Here is a 17521-nt window from a genome sequence, read left to right on the forward strand (position 1 = left end):
GCCCAGGTGTTTTTCTGGGGTTTGCTCACTCCTGAGGCTGGAGAAGGGCAGACAAAGAAAATTCTGATAGTCTCAAAAAATAAAACCCATGCAGTTGAGTGATTGGCGACATGGTTCTCTGGTTGACGTGGATGGGGTTGAGAGGGACATACAAAATGCCTTCTGACCTCTTAAACAGGTAGCTCTCTTTCCTAAGATGATGTCTAATTTCCCCCTAAGTTTCAGACTTTAAGACCCATTTAATTTTTAAACCAAATCAATTGGCTACTAGTTGTTTATATTTGGTGGGGTAAGAGAATGGAACATCTTGGTTAGCTGAATATTAATTAAACACTATCAGGAATTATAATGTAATAAAAATATATTACAGTAAACATAAGTAAACTTGTTTTGATGATTCAAAAAATCACCTTACAATTCTGAAATAGTTCACCATCTATTATTATTATTATTATTGTATATATTTATGTTTAAAGCAATTAGATTTTACAAGGAACTTTCATATGTTTTATTTGACTATAATCTTCATGATAATTCTGTGCAGTGGGAATTATCCTTATTTACTAGATGAAGAAATGGAGGATCAGAAAGCTTATTTGCCCAACATTACAAAGGTTGAGAGCGGCTGAGCTGAAACTCTACTTGGCTGTCTCTATACTAATGACCATCAGAAATGATTGTTCAGGGGACTTCCCTGGTGGTCCAGTGGTAAAGAATCCGCCTTCCAATGCAGGAGATGTGGGTTTAATCCCTGGTCAGGGAACTAGGTTCCCACATGGGGGTGGAGGGGCAGGCAGCTAAGTCCGCACGCCACAACAATTGATCTCACGCACCTCAACTAGAGAGCCCACGTGCCGCAAACTACAGATATCACGCACTCTGGAGCCTGCGTGCCACAACTAGAGAGAGAAAACCGGCACGCCACAGCTAGGGAGAAGCCCGCGCGAAGAGCCGGTGCACCGCAACGGAAGATCCCGCATGCCTCAACGATGATCCCACATGCCACAGCTAAGACCCGACGAAGCCAAAAAAATAGAATAAATTTTAAAAATATATATTAAAAAAAAAGAAATTATTGTTCCGCCCGGCAGACATGACTGTCTGAATCCTACTGATATTTGGATGGACCTTGAAATTGGTCACTAATAAAAAATCCCTAATAATAAGACATTTTTTTGTGTTTTGTTGTCAAAAGTGTTCATTGCCAAACTAGAACACATTGAAGTTCTAGTTATTGGTTAGGTTTCTGGATAATTGAGATAATGTATTCTGTTTTTTTTTTTTTTTTTAAATTTGTTATATTTAGATCCATACAGTCAGGAAACTTCATTAAAAGTGAAAAATTATTATCAGTTTCAGTGGTTAATTTAGCTTGTTTATTCAGGCTGAAATAAAGCAGACACCTGCCATATATTAGATTCGATTTAGAGTTGTTTTCTTTTTTTAGAGTGGTTTTTTAAAAGAGAATTATTCTTCTTAAAAATATGGCTTCTAAAAAGCACTGGAAGATGTATCTTTAGTTGACAGGGAAGAATATGAAATCTATTTCATATCTTCTTTCCTTCTCCTCTTTAATAAAAGTATAAAAACAGTCTAAAATATCACATGTACAGGTGACTTAGAGAAACCTTATTTTCTGTCCTTTTAAGTTTAGAATGTTGGCATTATTGCAGAGAAACACAACCTATATTACTTACCATACTCGCTGCATATAGTTTTAGTGTCATATTTGTGAACAAGAAAGCATTTGGAAGCAATTACACAATTTTTTTAAACCATCAATTGCCCAGTAGATTTCCATGGCTCGTTTCTTTGATGTTTGGGATTCTACTCTGATGGTGCAAAGTTGTTTTACATGAGCCTGTGACCCTCAAACAGCTCACCAGCCATGGAAGGAGTGAGTTCATCACACAGGGTTTAATTTGCCCTTCACTGAGATATTTAATTTCCGTCGCAGGGGCCTTGCTCAATCACATAGTATCTGATCTGGCAATGGCAGCCTAGCAACTGGGTGCAGAGAAGCTACCCCAAGCAGGCTCTGGGGTGCAGGGCACAGGGAGATGTTAATTATTTACAGTGGTGGATTAGTGAGGCTGTGGAAGTGTGCCGGGGCCAACGTGTGCTAGAGTCAATGGCCTTTTCCTCCAAAGCACACACACACAATGTGTTTATCTGAGGGCCTGAAAATACACTGGTTTAATTATGCAACGTTTCTTGGTGGGTAAAAAGCAGTTTGTACAGCTGAATGATAATTAAATTTAGGCTAAATAAATCAAGTCTTATTAGAATGATTAATTTTCAGAATAGCCATAAGCATTTTAGTTCTACAAAAAAGAAAGCTACCATTCAGATTTTAAATACTATGTCTAACATGTCTCGTGCCAAAATGATCATAGGTTAATATTAAACGAGGTGTGCAGAGCCCCCGCTTAGGTCATATTTGGGAGTGAGAGACATTTCTCATTATGGTTAATAATAACAAAAATGGGGACTTCCCTGTGGTCCAGTGGTTAAGACTCTGCACTTCCACTGCAGGGGGCAAGGGATCGTTCCCTGGTAGGGGAACTAAGATCCCACATGCTGCACTGTGCGGCCAAAAAGTAAAATAATAATAATAATGATAATAATAACAAAAATGTGAAAATGAGAGATTATTACATAGGACAAAGAGGAAACACTATGGTTTCTCTGGTGTGTGAGTGTGTACACCTGAGACCAAGCAAGAAAAAGAGGCACCATTTATTGAGCACCAACTATATGCCAGATGTTTTACATACATTTTTGTTGTAGGAAGTAGGTATGATTATTATCCCCATTTTACAGATAATGTAACAAAGACTTGGGGGATAGAACAGTTCGCTTAGGGTGAAGAAGCTGGGATTAGCACTCAGTTCTGCTAGGATCTGAAGAGCCTTTTCTTTTCACTATACTGTACACCAGACCAAAAGACCTAAGTGCAGACAAAGAAGACTGGGTTGACCCACAGAGCAGTAGGGGAAAGGGCTAGAGCCGTGGGAATTGAAAGAAGACACAACACCAAACTCTGTTTTCATTCACACCCAATATTCCTACACTTTCAACCAGAGCTTCCCAGCTTGAGTCTCAACTGTGTTCTCTGCTGGGATTCAGCAGACCTTGCCTGCCAAATGGAGGATCCGAGTCAGAGAAAAAGGCATTTGTTGGAGGAGCTGAAGAGCCTTGGAGAGAACTCATCCCAGGGAAGGAGGAGGCAGCACAGTGAGTGTGCCCAAATTCCAAAGCCTCAGTGAGCGTGCTGGGTGGTCTGAGACGCACCCTACCCGGTTCTCTTTCCTCCCCTCTCTCCTTCCATGGGTACCAGACCTGCATCGAGGTCTGAGGGCTCTCCCTGGCATCTCCTGCTCAGTCTCCCAGTAAATCTCTTGCACATCTAGTCCTGCCTTGGTGTTCGCTTCTTGCTGGAACTTAACTAACACAGAGGCACTGACCCAGAACCTTCTTCCATGTCACAGGTCATTAGCATCTCTAGCACGTTGGGAAAAGGGAGTCTTGAGTGCCTTGTGGTTGTGGGCTTGTTTTTAAACATATGACTGTACCTTCATGCCTGGGACTACAGGACACACCTGGAGGGGCTTTGCAGAAGGATGAGATACCTGTTAAGCAGGTGGGGTAAGATCCCATGAAACGTGGGCTATGGCTATGTGACCCCATTGGGAGCCATAGGCTGGTGAGATGACGAGACCTGGAAAAACTGAGGTTATAAACACACAATAAAAATATCACACTCAACTGATAATAACTGCTATCATAGGCAAGATGAACCCTACGTTTAGTTTCTATAGCAAGAATATTATAATAATATTGTATTTATAAATTATATAAAATAGTAATAAAACATATTTACTGCTTGCTATATGCCAGACCATGCTAAGCTCTTTACATGATAACCCTAAAGGAGACGCTTATTCAATATCTTCTGTGCTAAGAAAACCTTGCTTTTGTTTGAGACAACAATGCACCAGCCCCAGGTAACTCCTGTTCTCTGTAGTCCCACCTTCTTTTGCACTAAGAGGTGGCCACACCTCTGTCCAGGAGACCGAAGCAGAAGTCGGCTGGGGTTGGGAGGTGGGGGGCTGGGTTAGGAAACATGCTTCCCCTAGAAGACGATAGGGCAAAATCCCTCACCTTCTTCAGGTCTTTGCTCCAATGTCACCTTCCCAGTATGACCTACCCTGAACACTCTGTTCAACTATATACTTCAATAAAAATAAATAAATCAAAAAAATTATAGAGCTTGGTACATAGCAGGTACTCAAAACTTTTTTTCTCTTTACCTTTGAGGGAACACGTGAAAATAAAACAGGGAAAATTGCTGGAGAAAGCACAGACCAGCAAGCACAAATGCCCTGGGATAGGAACATGCCTGGCATGTTGGGTGCATAGGAGTCTGGCATGATGGGTGGTGTGATGAGGGGAGGAGAAGGAGAGATGAAACCAGGGTGACAGCGGAGGGCCTGACCACACGAGGGCTTGCAGGTCCAGGAAAGTTTTTGGCTCCTACTCCTACTCCTAGTGAGCTGGGAAGCCGAGGAGGAGCTCTGAGCAGAATCACAGCCTCTGGCTTCCATTTAAAACCACCACCTGGCTGCTGTTGAGAGAGACTGAAGGGCGAACCATCAGGCCACTGTGAAAATCCCAGCTGGCGATGATGGCGGCTTGGACCACGGTGGTAACAGTAAGGAAGGAGAGACATGATCAGGTTCTGGGTGTATTTTGAAGGTGTAGTCAACAGAATTTGCTCACAGTTTGGGCATGGATTGTGAGAGAAAGAGAGAAATGAAGGATGACATCAAGGTTTTTGCCCAAGCAACTAGAAGCAAGGTGATTGGGAGGACTGCAGGAAGCATGGGTTTTGGAGGGAAATTCAGGCACTCAATTTTGGACGTGTTTAAATATGAGATGCATATTATACACCCAAGGAGAGACATTAAGTACTCATATGAATATACAGTGCTTGATTTTATGGGAAAAGTCCAGGCCAGGGATAGAGGTAGTATATAAAGCTATGAGACTGGATGGATTCACCTAAGCCATGGGTGTGGATTTAAAAAAAAAAAAGGGAAGAAAAAAAAAGTTCAAATACAAGGATGAGCCCTGGGACATTCCAGTAATGACAGTGACATGTGCGGGGCACCACCACCTTACATGCAGGTGCTCATTTGCCCTTATAAAATGTTACAAGGTAAACACTCTCAACCTGCCTCCATAGACAGGGAATGTTTCACAGCTATACGTCATCTGTCCAAAGGCACACAGATGGTTAAGTGCTACTACCTACCTGACTTTTGTGTACATAGTTGTTGTTTTTTTTAATATTTACTTATTTATTTGGCTGCGCCGGGTCTTAGTTGCAGCACGCGAGATCTTCTTTGCTGCGTGCAGGATCTTCAGTTACAGCATGTGAAGTCTTAGTTGCGGCATGTGGGCTCTAGTTCCCTGACCAGGGATCGAACCCGGGCCCCCTCCACTGGGAGCGTGGAGTCTTAGCCACTGGACCACATTTTACCTCCTGTAGCAACTTAACTTATAAACCTTGGCATCATCCTTTGTCTTCCCTTCCCCACCCAATCAGCATTTCATTTTTATTTTCACATTAAGCTTCAGGACAGGGTGCCCTAATCTTTCACCTTGAACTATTACAACTGTCTCCTAATAGGATTTCCTGCCTTGAGACTCTCCCACTCTAATCCATTCCTTATCTTCCTGAGTATAAAGCTGATCGTGTCACCTTCCTGCTTAGCCCTTCCATTAATTCCCCATTATCTGCAAGCTCTAATCCAGCTTCTTTAGTTTGGTTTACGGGAGCCTTCACCACTTGGCTCCAAGCTGCTTCTCCAGTCTCATCTCCTGCCACTCTCCCCGCAACCCACCTCTCACGCTAGTCACTTTCCTGTGACGTTGAATCTGTTATTGAGATACATCAAGCTCTTTCACAACTCAGTTTCATACGCTCTTTCCTTTTTGTGCCCACACTGGGTAAACCTTCAGTACAATATTGACTAGAAGACACGACAGTGGGCACCATCTCGTTCCACACGTCTGAGGAAAACCTTCAGCTTTTCACCGTTAAGTATAACGTTTGTTGTAGGATTGTTTTAGCTACCCTGCATCCGATTAAGGAAGTTTCCTTCTTTTTGTAATTGCAAAGAATTTATTGTTTTATCATGAGTGGATGTTGAATTTTAGGGAATGTTTTTCTGCATTTTTTTGGTATCATAAATTCCCTCCTTTAATCAAATATCGATTTATTTTCTACTGTTAAATTTACCTTATATTTCCTGGATAAATCCAACATGATCTTCACGTGTTATCCTTTTCTATGCGTATATTTCTGGATTCCATCTGCTAATATTTTGTTGAGCACATGGCCTGACGATCTGTGCAGTGGCCCAGTGGGAGCACTTTTTGGTGAGGTGACCAAAAGCAACCTGATAATTAGGAGCAAAGTTTGAGCTCCACTTCTGTCTGGGATTAGGGGCTCTGAATGGATGTCAGCTGAGGACTGAGGGTGGATGTCTGAAGCTCTGTATTATTATAGGAAAATGAAAATTTCATTATCAATAGCTTTTATATTCAGTACAAAGTTTAGTACATATTCAGTCCAAAAAATGGAAACAGATCTTATTGTTTAATTCAAAAGTTTTAATAGCAGTGAAATAAAAGCTTGACATGCGTAAGTAAACCTTTTTCATGTTTAGTTTTGCTAGTTCACCTTACATAAAAAATGATGAGTAAAGTCCCACAAAGCCCTCAAAACACCCCTAGAGAAAGCTTTTCTATATCATTTCCATGTACGACATTGTCTCTTTCACTTTGATTAGACCAAGATGGATGAGGATGTCCTTTTCCAGTTCCAAATAACTCTCGTAGTCCATTTTCAATTCGGCTTCCAGTTGTTCTTTTGACTTCTGATACGTTTTCTAGGGGGGGAAAAAAGCAAGTCATTTGTATAAAACTCTGGCAGCTAGAGAGATCAAAGGGTGGGAAGGGGCTCTTTTTGAAAGGCTGGCCCGGCTGCCGATCTCCGGAAGGGCCGGGAGGGGCGGGGCAGGAGGGCGTCTCTTGCACAGTCGGGGGGAGGGGCTGCGGGCTCGGAAGGGGAGGGGCAGAGATGAGCGGAGCGGTGTGTGCGGACTCAAGGCGTCTCCTGGCGGTGGGGCTGACCCAGTCTGCTGATGGACTGGATGTGGGCTCTGGGGGCAGGGGCAATCCAGGCTGGCCTACAAGCTCCTGCCACTGATGGAGGGAGGAGCACATTGAGAGGGGAGAGAATAACAATGAAGGGCATTTACTCAGCTAATTTACCCAACACCACTTGCTGAATAATCTGAGTCATCTGTTTTGTTCTTTGATCTCTCAGTGTTCGCCTGAGTACTGCTCTGGTTTAATTATTGTGACATTTTAATTGATTGTAATATCTGCTAGGGCAGTCATTACGATTTTTAAGATTTTGTTTTTTCTCATCTGTGTCTTCTTTCAGATGAACTTTAGGGTCACTTCATCTTGGTGTGTCATCCTGTGTGGCTTTTGTTCTTTCTCCTCTTGTCCTGTCCCCATCCTAATGTCTTCCCGTGCCTTCTGATCCCTTGTCACAAAGCCCTGCCTCTGTGGATTCCATCAAAGGGACCAGAACTGTATTTTTTTTTTTTAATTTTTATTTATTTATTTATTTTTGGCTGTGTTGGGTCTTCGTTGATGTGCGCAGGCTTTCTCTAGTTGCAGCGAGCAGGGACTATTCGTTGCGGTGCACGGGCTTCTTATTGCAGGGGCTTCTCTTGTTGTGGAGCACAGGCTCTAGGTGCTCGGGCTTCAGTAGTTGTGGTGCAAGGGCTTCAGTAGTTGTGGCACGTGGGCTCTAGAGCTCAGGCTCAGTAGTTGTGGCGCATGGGCTTAGTTGCTCCACGGCATGTGGGATCTTCCCGGACCAGGGATCAAACCTGTGTCCCCAGCATTGGCAGGCAGATTCTTATCCACTGCGCCACCAGGGAAGCCCCAGAACTGTATTTTATTCTAGTTTCTTTAGAGAATAATTTGCAAGAGGTATTTTCCTCTTTTGAATATTCACAATGACTGATGTTCTCTTCCCCTTCCTCTGCCATATTCTTTCCACATGTTTGCTTTTCCCCCTCTCTTAATATCTCTGCTTTCTCAAATTCCTCATGTCTAATCATTATGACTGCTTCATAGCACTGTGAGGATTAAATGAATTATTAAATATGGCAGGTCCTCAGAATGGTGCATGCACCCAGTAAGCACTTGTTAGCTACAATAACCAATTCACAAAAAGAGCACCACTTGATAAAGTGAGAGTAGAAAAATGTTATTCTTCTAACCTTTGTCCTTTACAATATATGTGACAGATTCCGTAGCATTTCCTATCATTTTTAGGTATTAGAAATAGTGTCGTTTTCAGGTGTTTGAAGATCCAGGCCAGTCCAATATCCAAGTGAAGGCTGCCCCTTGTGGCCCCCACTGCAATGCTCCCCTGTGCACCTCCAGGCTCTTTCTGTAGAGGTTGCCTCACCCCACTTAGAAAATCCTTTGGGGCACCTGATTTGAGCCTAGCTACTTTCAAGTTTCCACCTGGCCCCAGGAAAACTCACCACCCTCACTCTGCCATCAGTACAAGTTCATTGCCCCTGGTCCTCTCTCCACCCCTCTGTCAGAGCAGTTTAAGCCAATCTTTTGCCTGCAGACTTTCCAGCCATAGGAGTCAGGTCCCTGTCCCTGAGTTTCCTAAATTCTCCCTGGACATTCTGCTCTGGTCCCTTGGTAACTCCTAGCCCTTGGTTTCTGTGGCTCAGGAAGCCTCCTGCCAGGTGTATGAGGCCAATGGTCCATCCTGGCCAGCAACCTATCTCTAGCAGTGCTTCTCTTGAAGGTCTCCTCCCAGAGTCTGGGTGGTGTTGCAGAAGTGGGAATGGGGAATACACAGCGCTCCAACACGTCTCTCCAAACAAAAATCCCCTTTTCCAACCTTCTTCCCCATAAGTCTTGCCTCCCTTGTGTAGCCTGGAGTGTGGGTCATTGACTAGGGGTTGCAGAATTCTTTTGAATTTTTCCCTCTTCTCTGTCGCATAGAGATGACATAATGAATCATATGGAAACTGCTACTTTTCTCAGCTTCGGGTCTCCAGCTGAAATTCCAGTTAGGAAAATTCCCATTTTGTGTGCTGTTAGAGCTATGATTACTATTATTTTTCAGTAAGTGAGTGGTATCCAGATTCAATGTTTGCAAAGAGATGGGTATATGATTTCCTTCAGATGTGTGGGTTGAAGTGCACAGCCTAATCCCTGCCAGTCGGGGGGCGCTCATGAAAACCAGCCTTGCTGGACGGTTGTGTGATCGTCCCCTGCCCTCGGTAATAATATTAATAGTGGACACTTCCTATCTGCCAGTTACTGGCTAAGTGCCGTAAATATTTCAACTCATTTAATCCCCACTGCAATCCTCTGAGGTTGTTAGTTTGTTCCCATTTCCCCTATTATCAGCAGTTGCTTGTAAGGAGATACTTCTAACTAACATTAGTTATTTTTCCTTGGTGACCCTTTTCATTTTCTAAATGTAACAGAGGAGCCCTTTTAAATGTATTCACTTATCTGCAGTCTAGTTCCAGAGAAAACTTGACAAGTGGTAGCTCTACTTTAAGGAGGGTACTATGTCAAATGGAAATGAAGTTACAAGAAGGTGGAAAAGTTTTGGAAACTCAAAAGCATCATACAATTCCAAGATATGGTTATTATAATATTCAAGTTTTTTAAAAGTACTTCACATTGTAAATTATTTTTGGATTATCCACAATTCTATGTGGATAATTAGCTGTCACTATGTTATTTAAACACTCCTAGTAATCGTGGATGATTGCTGGTGTAGGAAAGGGTGGCAGATTATCTCCCATGGCAGAATTTCACCCAGTGTTTGTGGTTGTGCAAAAGAACAGACCAAGACCAATTTTTTTTTTTTTGTAGCAAAAGAAAACAAAGAAAAGTTAATTAATTGGTGTTCTTTTCTACCTTGTCACCACTAAACAATGTTTTGAAATGATGCTCCCTCTGTTTTTGTTCCACTAATTCGTATATATCAATGTGATAATGTTAATCTATTTGCTAAAGCAGTACATTAAAATATTTCCACATGCTTGTGCTTTTAATTGAGACCTAGGGTCTTACATGAGCAATTACGTTGGAGGAGGCTATATATTTGGCTATAAGGAAACAACAGGTGGTGATGAAATTGTTGGTGACAAAAGGGCAAGGAAGGGAATGAGCAAGAGACAAGCAGAAATATGGACTGAGATGACCTCAAGTGAGAAAGAAAGAAGAGCTGAATTCACAGAATATTTCAAGGCCCCAAATGCCAGTGGTCAAGGGAAGACCAACAGAGTGATGGAATTCACATCAAACAGAGAGGCTGAGGAAGAGGATGGGGGCTTCAGAGATTTAGGTTCCTTTCTGGTAGATTTTAAGATGGATGTGTCCTGTACCAAATACTCCTCTATTGCAAATTTCACAGTTCTAGTTTATTACCGTAAAATTTACATCTATTTGTCTGTCTGTCTCTACACACTAGCTCCCACTTAATGACAGTTTACTATTTGTCAAGTTACCTAACTGAAATCTTTACAATAATCCTAAAAGGTTGTTATTAGTATTCCCATTTTAAAAGCAAGAGAACCAAAGCTCAGCAAAGACACAAACCTTGCTGTAGATTTCATAGCTCGTAAGCGGTAGAGACGGGACGAGCGCCCACGCGTCAATTCATAGCCCTCTCTCTTTTGCACTGTTTTAATGCATTATTCACTAGATGTTAAAATTCTATGAAATGAAAGCATTCGAATTTGAATCTTTGTATCTATCATTGGTATTTAGATACCACTGTATCTAAAGGCCTTTGAAACAGAGAAAATTTCAGAAACTTAAATTGGGTAGAATCTCACTAGGTGTGTCCAACTGGTTGCTCTGACTCATAGTAAGCTAGAAAATCAGAGAAATGCCCCCTTGACTCCCATCCGAACAAGAGAAGAATGTAAAAAGGCATAATTTTTCTATTAAAATTGTGGAATAAGCCAAACAAATATATTTTCAATGGCATTAGAGGAAAGCAATTTTTGTTTCTGAAATTTAACTTACAACTCTTTTCTTCTCCATTTCCAGCTCCATTTCTTTCTTTTCTTCTTCCCGAATTTTTTTGCGCTGTTCTACATATTCCAGATGCTTGACTTCTCTTTCAAAGTAGTGGCTTATACTCGATACCTGTTAGAAACACAGGCCCATGAGAGGGGGACCTACATGGAAGCCCCCATGTTCTTCATGAGGCTCTGAAGAATTTCTGCTGCTTGTAAGTTATTAGCTAGATTACCTGCTTTGGGATAATGCCCACAGGCCCACTATCAGAGGAACTAGCTAATTTGGGGGCTACTGGGCTAAGGTTTAGGGGCCTGCGAATTGGGGGATGGCAGGAAAGGAGTGGGATTGGAAGGAGAGAGCTGCAAAAAATTGCAATTTTGTAGGAGAAATATTCAGGGATTGCTCCCACCCCCCTTCTTTCCTTCTCACTTTTAAGACAGAGGGAAGTTTCACATCATCAAACAAACTTGGAAAACCCAGATGAGGATGTCAATGGAAACCCTAAAGGGACTGGACTCAGAGCTGAGTTCCTGGTCCCCTGGAGAGTTTAGCGTGTGGACGTAAGAATAGAAGCAGGGAAGTCAGCAGAGACCTTGGGCAAGGCCACCAAGGGAAGGAAAGTTTTTTGCCTACCAGTAACTAGGGTGATGTTGTTGGGACTTGCAACAGATTGCAATCTATATGTTTAATGTTGGTTGTATACATATTTATGTATTTCTACATATTGATCTTCTTTTTGTAACCTAATTATTAACACTGCTTGAAACCCTTGGGTGGTGTGCATGGAGGCGCAGAATACTGCCACTTCAGACCTGCTGCCTGCAGCACACCAAGCTGGGGAAGGACGGGTGGAGGCTGGCAATGGAGAGATGCATAAAAATGTCAGCTGGGCCCTCTGGGAAGGATAGCACTGAAATAAGGGTCCCACGCTCAGGTTACAACGTGAAAATAACATCTTATGATTATGAATCCCCAAATCAATTCCTCTCTGAATCTGGGCTTCATTTACTTGGCTTTTCTTTTGCTGCATGCTTGTTCTTTTTCCCTAGCTTTAGGCCATTTATCTCATAAAACAGAAATACATCCCCTTATTTTTTTTAATTTTTATTTTATATTGGAGCATATTTGATTAACAATGTTGTGTTAGTTTCAGGGGTACAGCAAAGTGATTCAGTTATACATATACTTTAATCTATTTTTTTTTCAAATTCTTTTCCCATTTAGGTTAACATCACCTTATTTTTGACTGCATGATTCTTTTGTTCTCTCATAGAGCAAAAATGCTGTCATTTCTGAACATACTTCTAAAACATGCCTCAGCAGTATCTGATCACGTAAATCCTCAAAGCCAAAAGTTACTAACCTCACTGGTGGAAGGGCGACTTAGTGTCCAAGGAATTTCCAATATATGCAATGTTCCATAATAATCAGCTATGGCTATAAATTGCTGCTTAGCTGAAAGATTAAAAAAATGGGGGAGAAAAACAACTCTGCAATCAGAAAGCCATTTTAGAGGTTAAACGTGTACTGTGTTTTTGTTTTGTGATTTCCCAAAGGACCTGTTGTGGTTACAATGATCTTGGCATCTTCATCAGACCTTCATGACTGGAGACCATATTCACACGTAAAAGACATTTTTCCAGTTGGTGAAATGAAGACTGAGACCCTGAGTCTTTGTCAGCCACCCTGCTCACCCCCAATCATGTTTTCTTAGCCTCTATATAAGGACTGTGGCTCCTAGCTGAGATTGACCCTCTCTGACTGGATCCACTGGGCACATGTGAAAAGAAAGCAGGGACAATACATGGAAGATTTTCAAAGAAAAATCATGATGCCAATTTTCACCAAAGACATACTAAGGGCTAAAGGATGCCATTATCTAGATGAATTTCAAAGACACAGCCAGAACCAGTTTTCTTATTATAAAAACAAATTGCTTCCTTTGATCATTTAAAATGGATATAAAACACAAATGTGTTTGAAAATTTTAATTTTCTCTCTCATCAACTTTTGTCTTCTCATTTTCAGCAGGTCTGGTTCAAATTGCTAAATCCTAGACTTGTAATCCCTGGAGGTATACAAAAGCAATGTTTTGTAGCGAAGACGGGAAAACACACTTTGGTGACACATACGGCCAAGTAGTAGTAGTCAGACTCTGACACTCTTAGAGATTCTGAAGACTGTGTTTCTAAATGTAATGTTTCTTCTGAGAAAGAAATGAATAGAAAGACAATTTTATGCCTGCACAGCTTTGGAAACAAAGGGAAACTTCTTTGAAATGAAGCAAATATACACTGAATTTGGGTAGAAAGTATTACTTGGGTGAAACAGAGAAATTGGGACAAAGGATATAAATTACTTTTCCATCGACACATTCTTAAATTTCTGCTTGCTCTGTTATACATTATCTTTTTCCTCTTAATTAGTTTAAAAGTTATAGTTTAAAGAGATATATGACCCCACAGAGTCATTTGATCTCAAGAAGGAAACTGCTTGATATTGTCCAGTGGAGGGCCATAAAGTGACAAAATATTGAAAATTTGTGACGTAATGAAAAATTAAAGGTACAGAACTTATTCTATTTGGAAAAGAAGCAGCAAAAAGTAGCAAAGACTTAGGGTTCACCCTGTGATTTAGGGACCTGGAGAGGGTGAGAAGGATGCTTTTTATTGTGTGGTTCAAAATCAGCCTCTGCTTGACATACTAAAATGTGTCTCAGAAATAACTGTTGATGAAGAAAATAGTGAGAGAAACTCAGGTTGTATCCAAAATTTGAAAAGGGAAAGGAAGGGGAATGATGGGAAGGAAAGAGAAAGGAAGGGAAGAGATGGAATGGGAAGAAAGATCTTGAGAAGAAACATCAGAGGCTTTCCAGTTGAATGTCAAAATATTCCTAAGCTAGCCCCAAAAGGCAAAATGACTTAGCTCATTCAATCAGAATTAACATACCAGAAAAGGTCCAGGGTTTGATATACGTGATCATAGTTATACAGATGTTTTGTGACTGGGCTGGTTCGTGGGTTTTCTCCAGAAGGTCCCAGATATCGATGTATCCATCTTCTCGGCCAATGTAAAAGACTCCAGGCCTTGTCAGGGACCAGTGCCCTGAGGTGTACCTTTTTGGTGCACAGGATGACTGAAGGAGGGGTCCAGTCTAAAAATAAATTTAAAAAAACCAAATTAAAAGCTTTTGTTATTATCTGAGGGATATTCACAATGATTTTTTAAAAGTAAAACTCAGATGGCTATGATCATATAAAAGATCAAACCTTCCAATCGAGCTATTTATGGTTCTAATAATCCAACTGCTGCTAAATCCCATTGCTATTTCTATGGAGATTGATGGACACCGGATAAGTAAAGATTATAAGCAAATTTTGCCTATATCTTTATTTTCCTGTCAGGTGCCTGCTCACCATGGAAATAGCTCTGGTGGGCAGGAAAAGGGAATGAAAAGTCAATTCTATCTGTGAGCTGCATCCAATGGCTTATTAATATTATTTGGGAGAGATTCTGGACCACCAAAGCAACATAAGATCATCTTATCTCTTCTCTATTTTGGGGTAATTTGCCTTCTTTGGGAGGTTTTCATAGAGACTGAAGATCAGAATGTGCTCTCTTCCTACCGTCATGCTACACCTGGCCTCATTCACCTACTTACATCTGGACTAAACTAAGCCATGGAGCTGCCTTCCACCCTTCCATACATGCAAACAAAACCTTCCTACAGGGAACCAAGAAGATCACCAATTCACGGACTCCTTAGAGGCAACAGGCCAAACCTGTTCTTGCTCAGCTCCTTCAGTTTTGGTGGATAACCAGGTTCCTGACCCCTGCATGGTCTTTGGACAATCTTGCCAAAATTTCTTTTGTCTTTCTCTTTAACTGCAAAACTAATGCTTGCTTGTTGTAAAAAAAAAAAAAAAAAAGATCATACAAAAGTACATTGTTATAAAATAGAAGTCCTTTTGTGGATGGACACTTAAGGAGTTTTCAACTTTTTTCAATGACAAACTTGTACATATATTCACACACATTATTTTTTTGAGTATTCCTGTAAGTTAGAGTCCCAGAAATAAAAGGAAAAAAAAGTGTTAGGTCGAAGAATACATATATTACAGCTCTGAAATATATATATATATATACACACATACATATATATATATATACATACTTTTTTACAGATTTTGGTAATTTTCTTAAGTAGCTCATGAGAGGGACATATCATACTGATTTTCCCATGCCCTTGCTTCACTAGATTTTACCAGTCTTTCTAGTTTTTGGCAGTTTAGCTTCTGTCTGCCTGGACCCAGGCCCTGTCCTAATCCGGACCACTGGATTCTTGGCACTGTCTCACCTTGACCCATGCACGTCTCTGCCTGCCTGGTGACGGACCCCTTAGTTTTCCTAGTCCCACTTTCTGAACCTGCTGACAAATTGCCCGGTGCAAGAGCGGTGACAGACCCATTGCTTCTCCTTGGACTTCGTGCCATAATCAGCATCCCATCTTGTATTTTAAGCAGAGGGAAAAACATAAATCAAGGGAACTGCCCATGATATACACGATATTTCGAAGAAAAGACTGTTCGGTTTCAGAGAACAAAAGACTTGTAAATGTTTCCTTCCCTCAGGAAAGAAAAGCAAATGGTTGTGTTTTCCAAAGGCTTGGAGTGGTTCTGCTGACAGGCTGGGGCCCAGGGCATCTGTTCCAATTTCTCTAAAAAGTGTCCCAAAGGCATTGTTATGTCAGAACGGTCTATTATTCCTATTGTTTTTCTCAATAACAAAGGACCACACACCCACTCCTCCATTTTGCAGGCAACTTACCGTAATACCTTCTTTCCAGATGGCCACGTTCCAACCCCCAACAGTGAGGATAATGTCCTTGTAAAAAGGTGATCTCTGAACGGTGTGGACACCTCCATCATGGACCGTGTAGAGGCTCACGGGCTTCTTTGCTGTTGGAGTGGAAAAGGCCATTTCACCTTTTATAACACTGTTTACATTCCTGCAATGAAGAATGGGCAGACCTCCGATGGACAGATAGGTCCCGATCAATGAGGTCCAAGAGTGGAGAACCAGAGGTCAGCTGGGGTGAATGAATCTGTCAAGGCACAACTCCTCCTCTTTTTTATGGAAAATCCAGGGAAATTCCCATCAAGGCTACTTTTCAGGCTCAAAGGAACACTTTCTGTTCTTATTCATTCACTCATTTATTAGTCTATCAGTTAGTCAATAGTATATATTGTTAGTCAATAAATAATTGTGGGTTGTTTTTATGTACCAGGTACTGTAGATGGATGGGTAAACAATGGTTAATAAACAAACATGATCTGTCCTCTCAGACCTTACAGTCCAGTGGAAAGACAGATACTCAACAAACAAATCCCAAGGTATATAATAAAAAAAATGTGAAAAGTATTATGAAGTAAAAAATATCACAAGAAAGAATAACAAGGGACATTCGTAATTTAGGCTGAATGGTCAGAAAGACGTCTCTGAAGATGAGTCATTTAGGCTTGAGTTCGGCACGGGAAGATTGTGGTGTGGAGTAGCTTTCCAGACAGGAGGAGTAATACACAGCAAAGTCCTGAGAAGTGTTTAGTGCATTTATTATTTTGAGGAAGGCAATAGGACTGCAGTCTGATAATCCCAGGGTGAGACACAGGAAACAAATGGAGACCAGGAGAGTCCAGACCTTGCAGAGCCTTGTTAGGAAAAACGTTTAGATTACATTCTAAGTGTAACGTTTTTTAATGAGCCCTTTAGGCCTAGAAGACTATCCGATTGACATATTAAAGGATTCTCTGGTTGCTGTGGGGAGAATGGATCAGAGGCAGGTAAAAGCAAAGAGGGGACACCATGGGAGGTTTTTTTTTTTTTTTGGAGGTTTATCCACACTACAGCACGTATCAGTAGTTTGTTCCTTTCTTTTTTTAAAAAAATTAATTTATTTAATTTATTTATTTTTGGTTTCATTGGGTCTTCGTTGCCATGTGCAGGCTTTCTCTAGTTGCGGCTACTCTTCGTTGCGGTGCGCGGGCTTCTCATTGTGGTGGCTTCTCCTGTTGCAGAGCAGGGGCTCTAGGAGCGCGGGCTTCAGTAGTTGTGGCGCACGGGCTTAGTTGTTCCGTGGCATGTGGGATCTTCCCGGACCAGGGCTCGAACCCGTGACCCTGCATTGGCAGGCGGATTCTTAACCACTGCACCACCAAGGGAAGCCCCAACCATGGAAGGTTGTTGCTGTAGTTCTAGTGAGAGAGGATGGTGACTTGGATGAAAGTGCAAAGGAGGAGTGGATAATCAAGAAACATTTGCAAGCTACAGTTGACAGGAGGGGTGAGAGAGATGAGTG

The 17521-nt window shown here is 41.5% G+C and overlaps 1 protein-coding gene across 3 annotated transcripts in view; it reads right to left on the reverse strand.

Moving 5' to 3' along the window:
- Positions 1-5450: 5450 nt before the first annotated feature.
- The window catches only part of DNAI3 (dynein axonemal intermediate chain 3), a 101550-nt gene continuing 89479 nt past the window's right edge, over positions 5451-17521 (reverse strand). For all 3 annotated transcript variants that reach the window (XM_082408204.1, XM_082408205.1, XM_082408203.1), the window contains 5 exons: positions 15994-16124; positions 14116-14320; positions 12530-12621; positions 11170-11292; positions 5451-6959 (listed from right to left, as the gene is read on the reverse strand). In XM_082408204.1, coding sequence (XP_082264330.1) covers positions 6816-6959; positions 11170-11292; positions 12530-12621; positions 14116-14320; positions 15994-16124 — 695 coding nt within the window. In that variant the 3' untranslated portion in view covers positions 5451-6815. The remainder of the gene's footprint in view (positions 6960-11169; positions 11293-12529; positions 12622-14115; positions 14321-15993; positions 16125-17521) is intronic.

This window comes from Balaenoptera borealis (assembly GCF_965194805.1).
Source record: "Balaenoptera borealis genome assembly, chromosome: 1".
In the NCBI taxonomy this organism is placed as follows: Eukaryota; Metazoa; Chordata; class Mammalia; order Artiodactyla; family Balaenopteridae; genus Balaenoptera; species Balaenoptera borealis.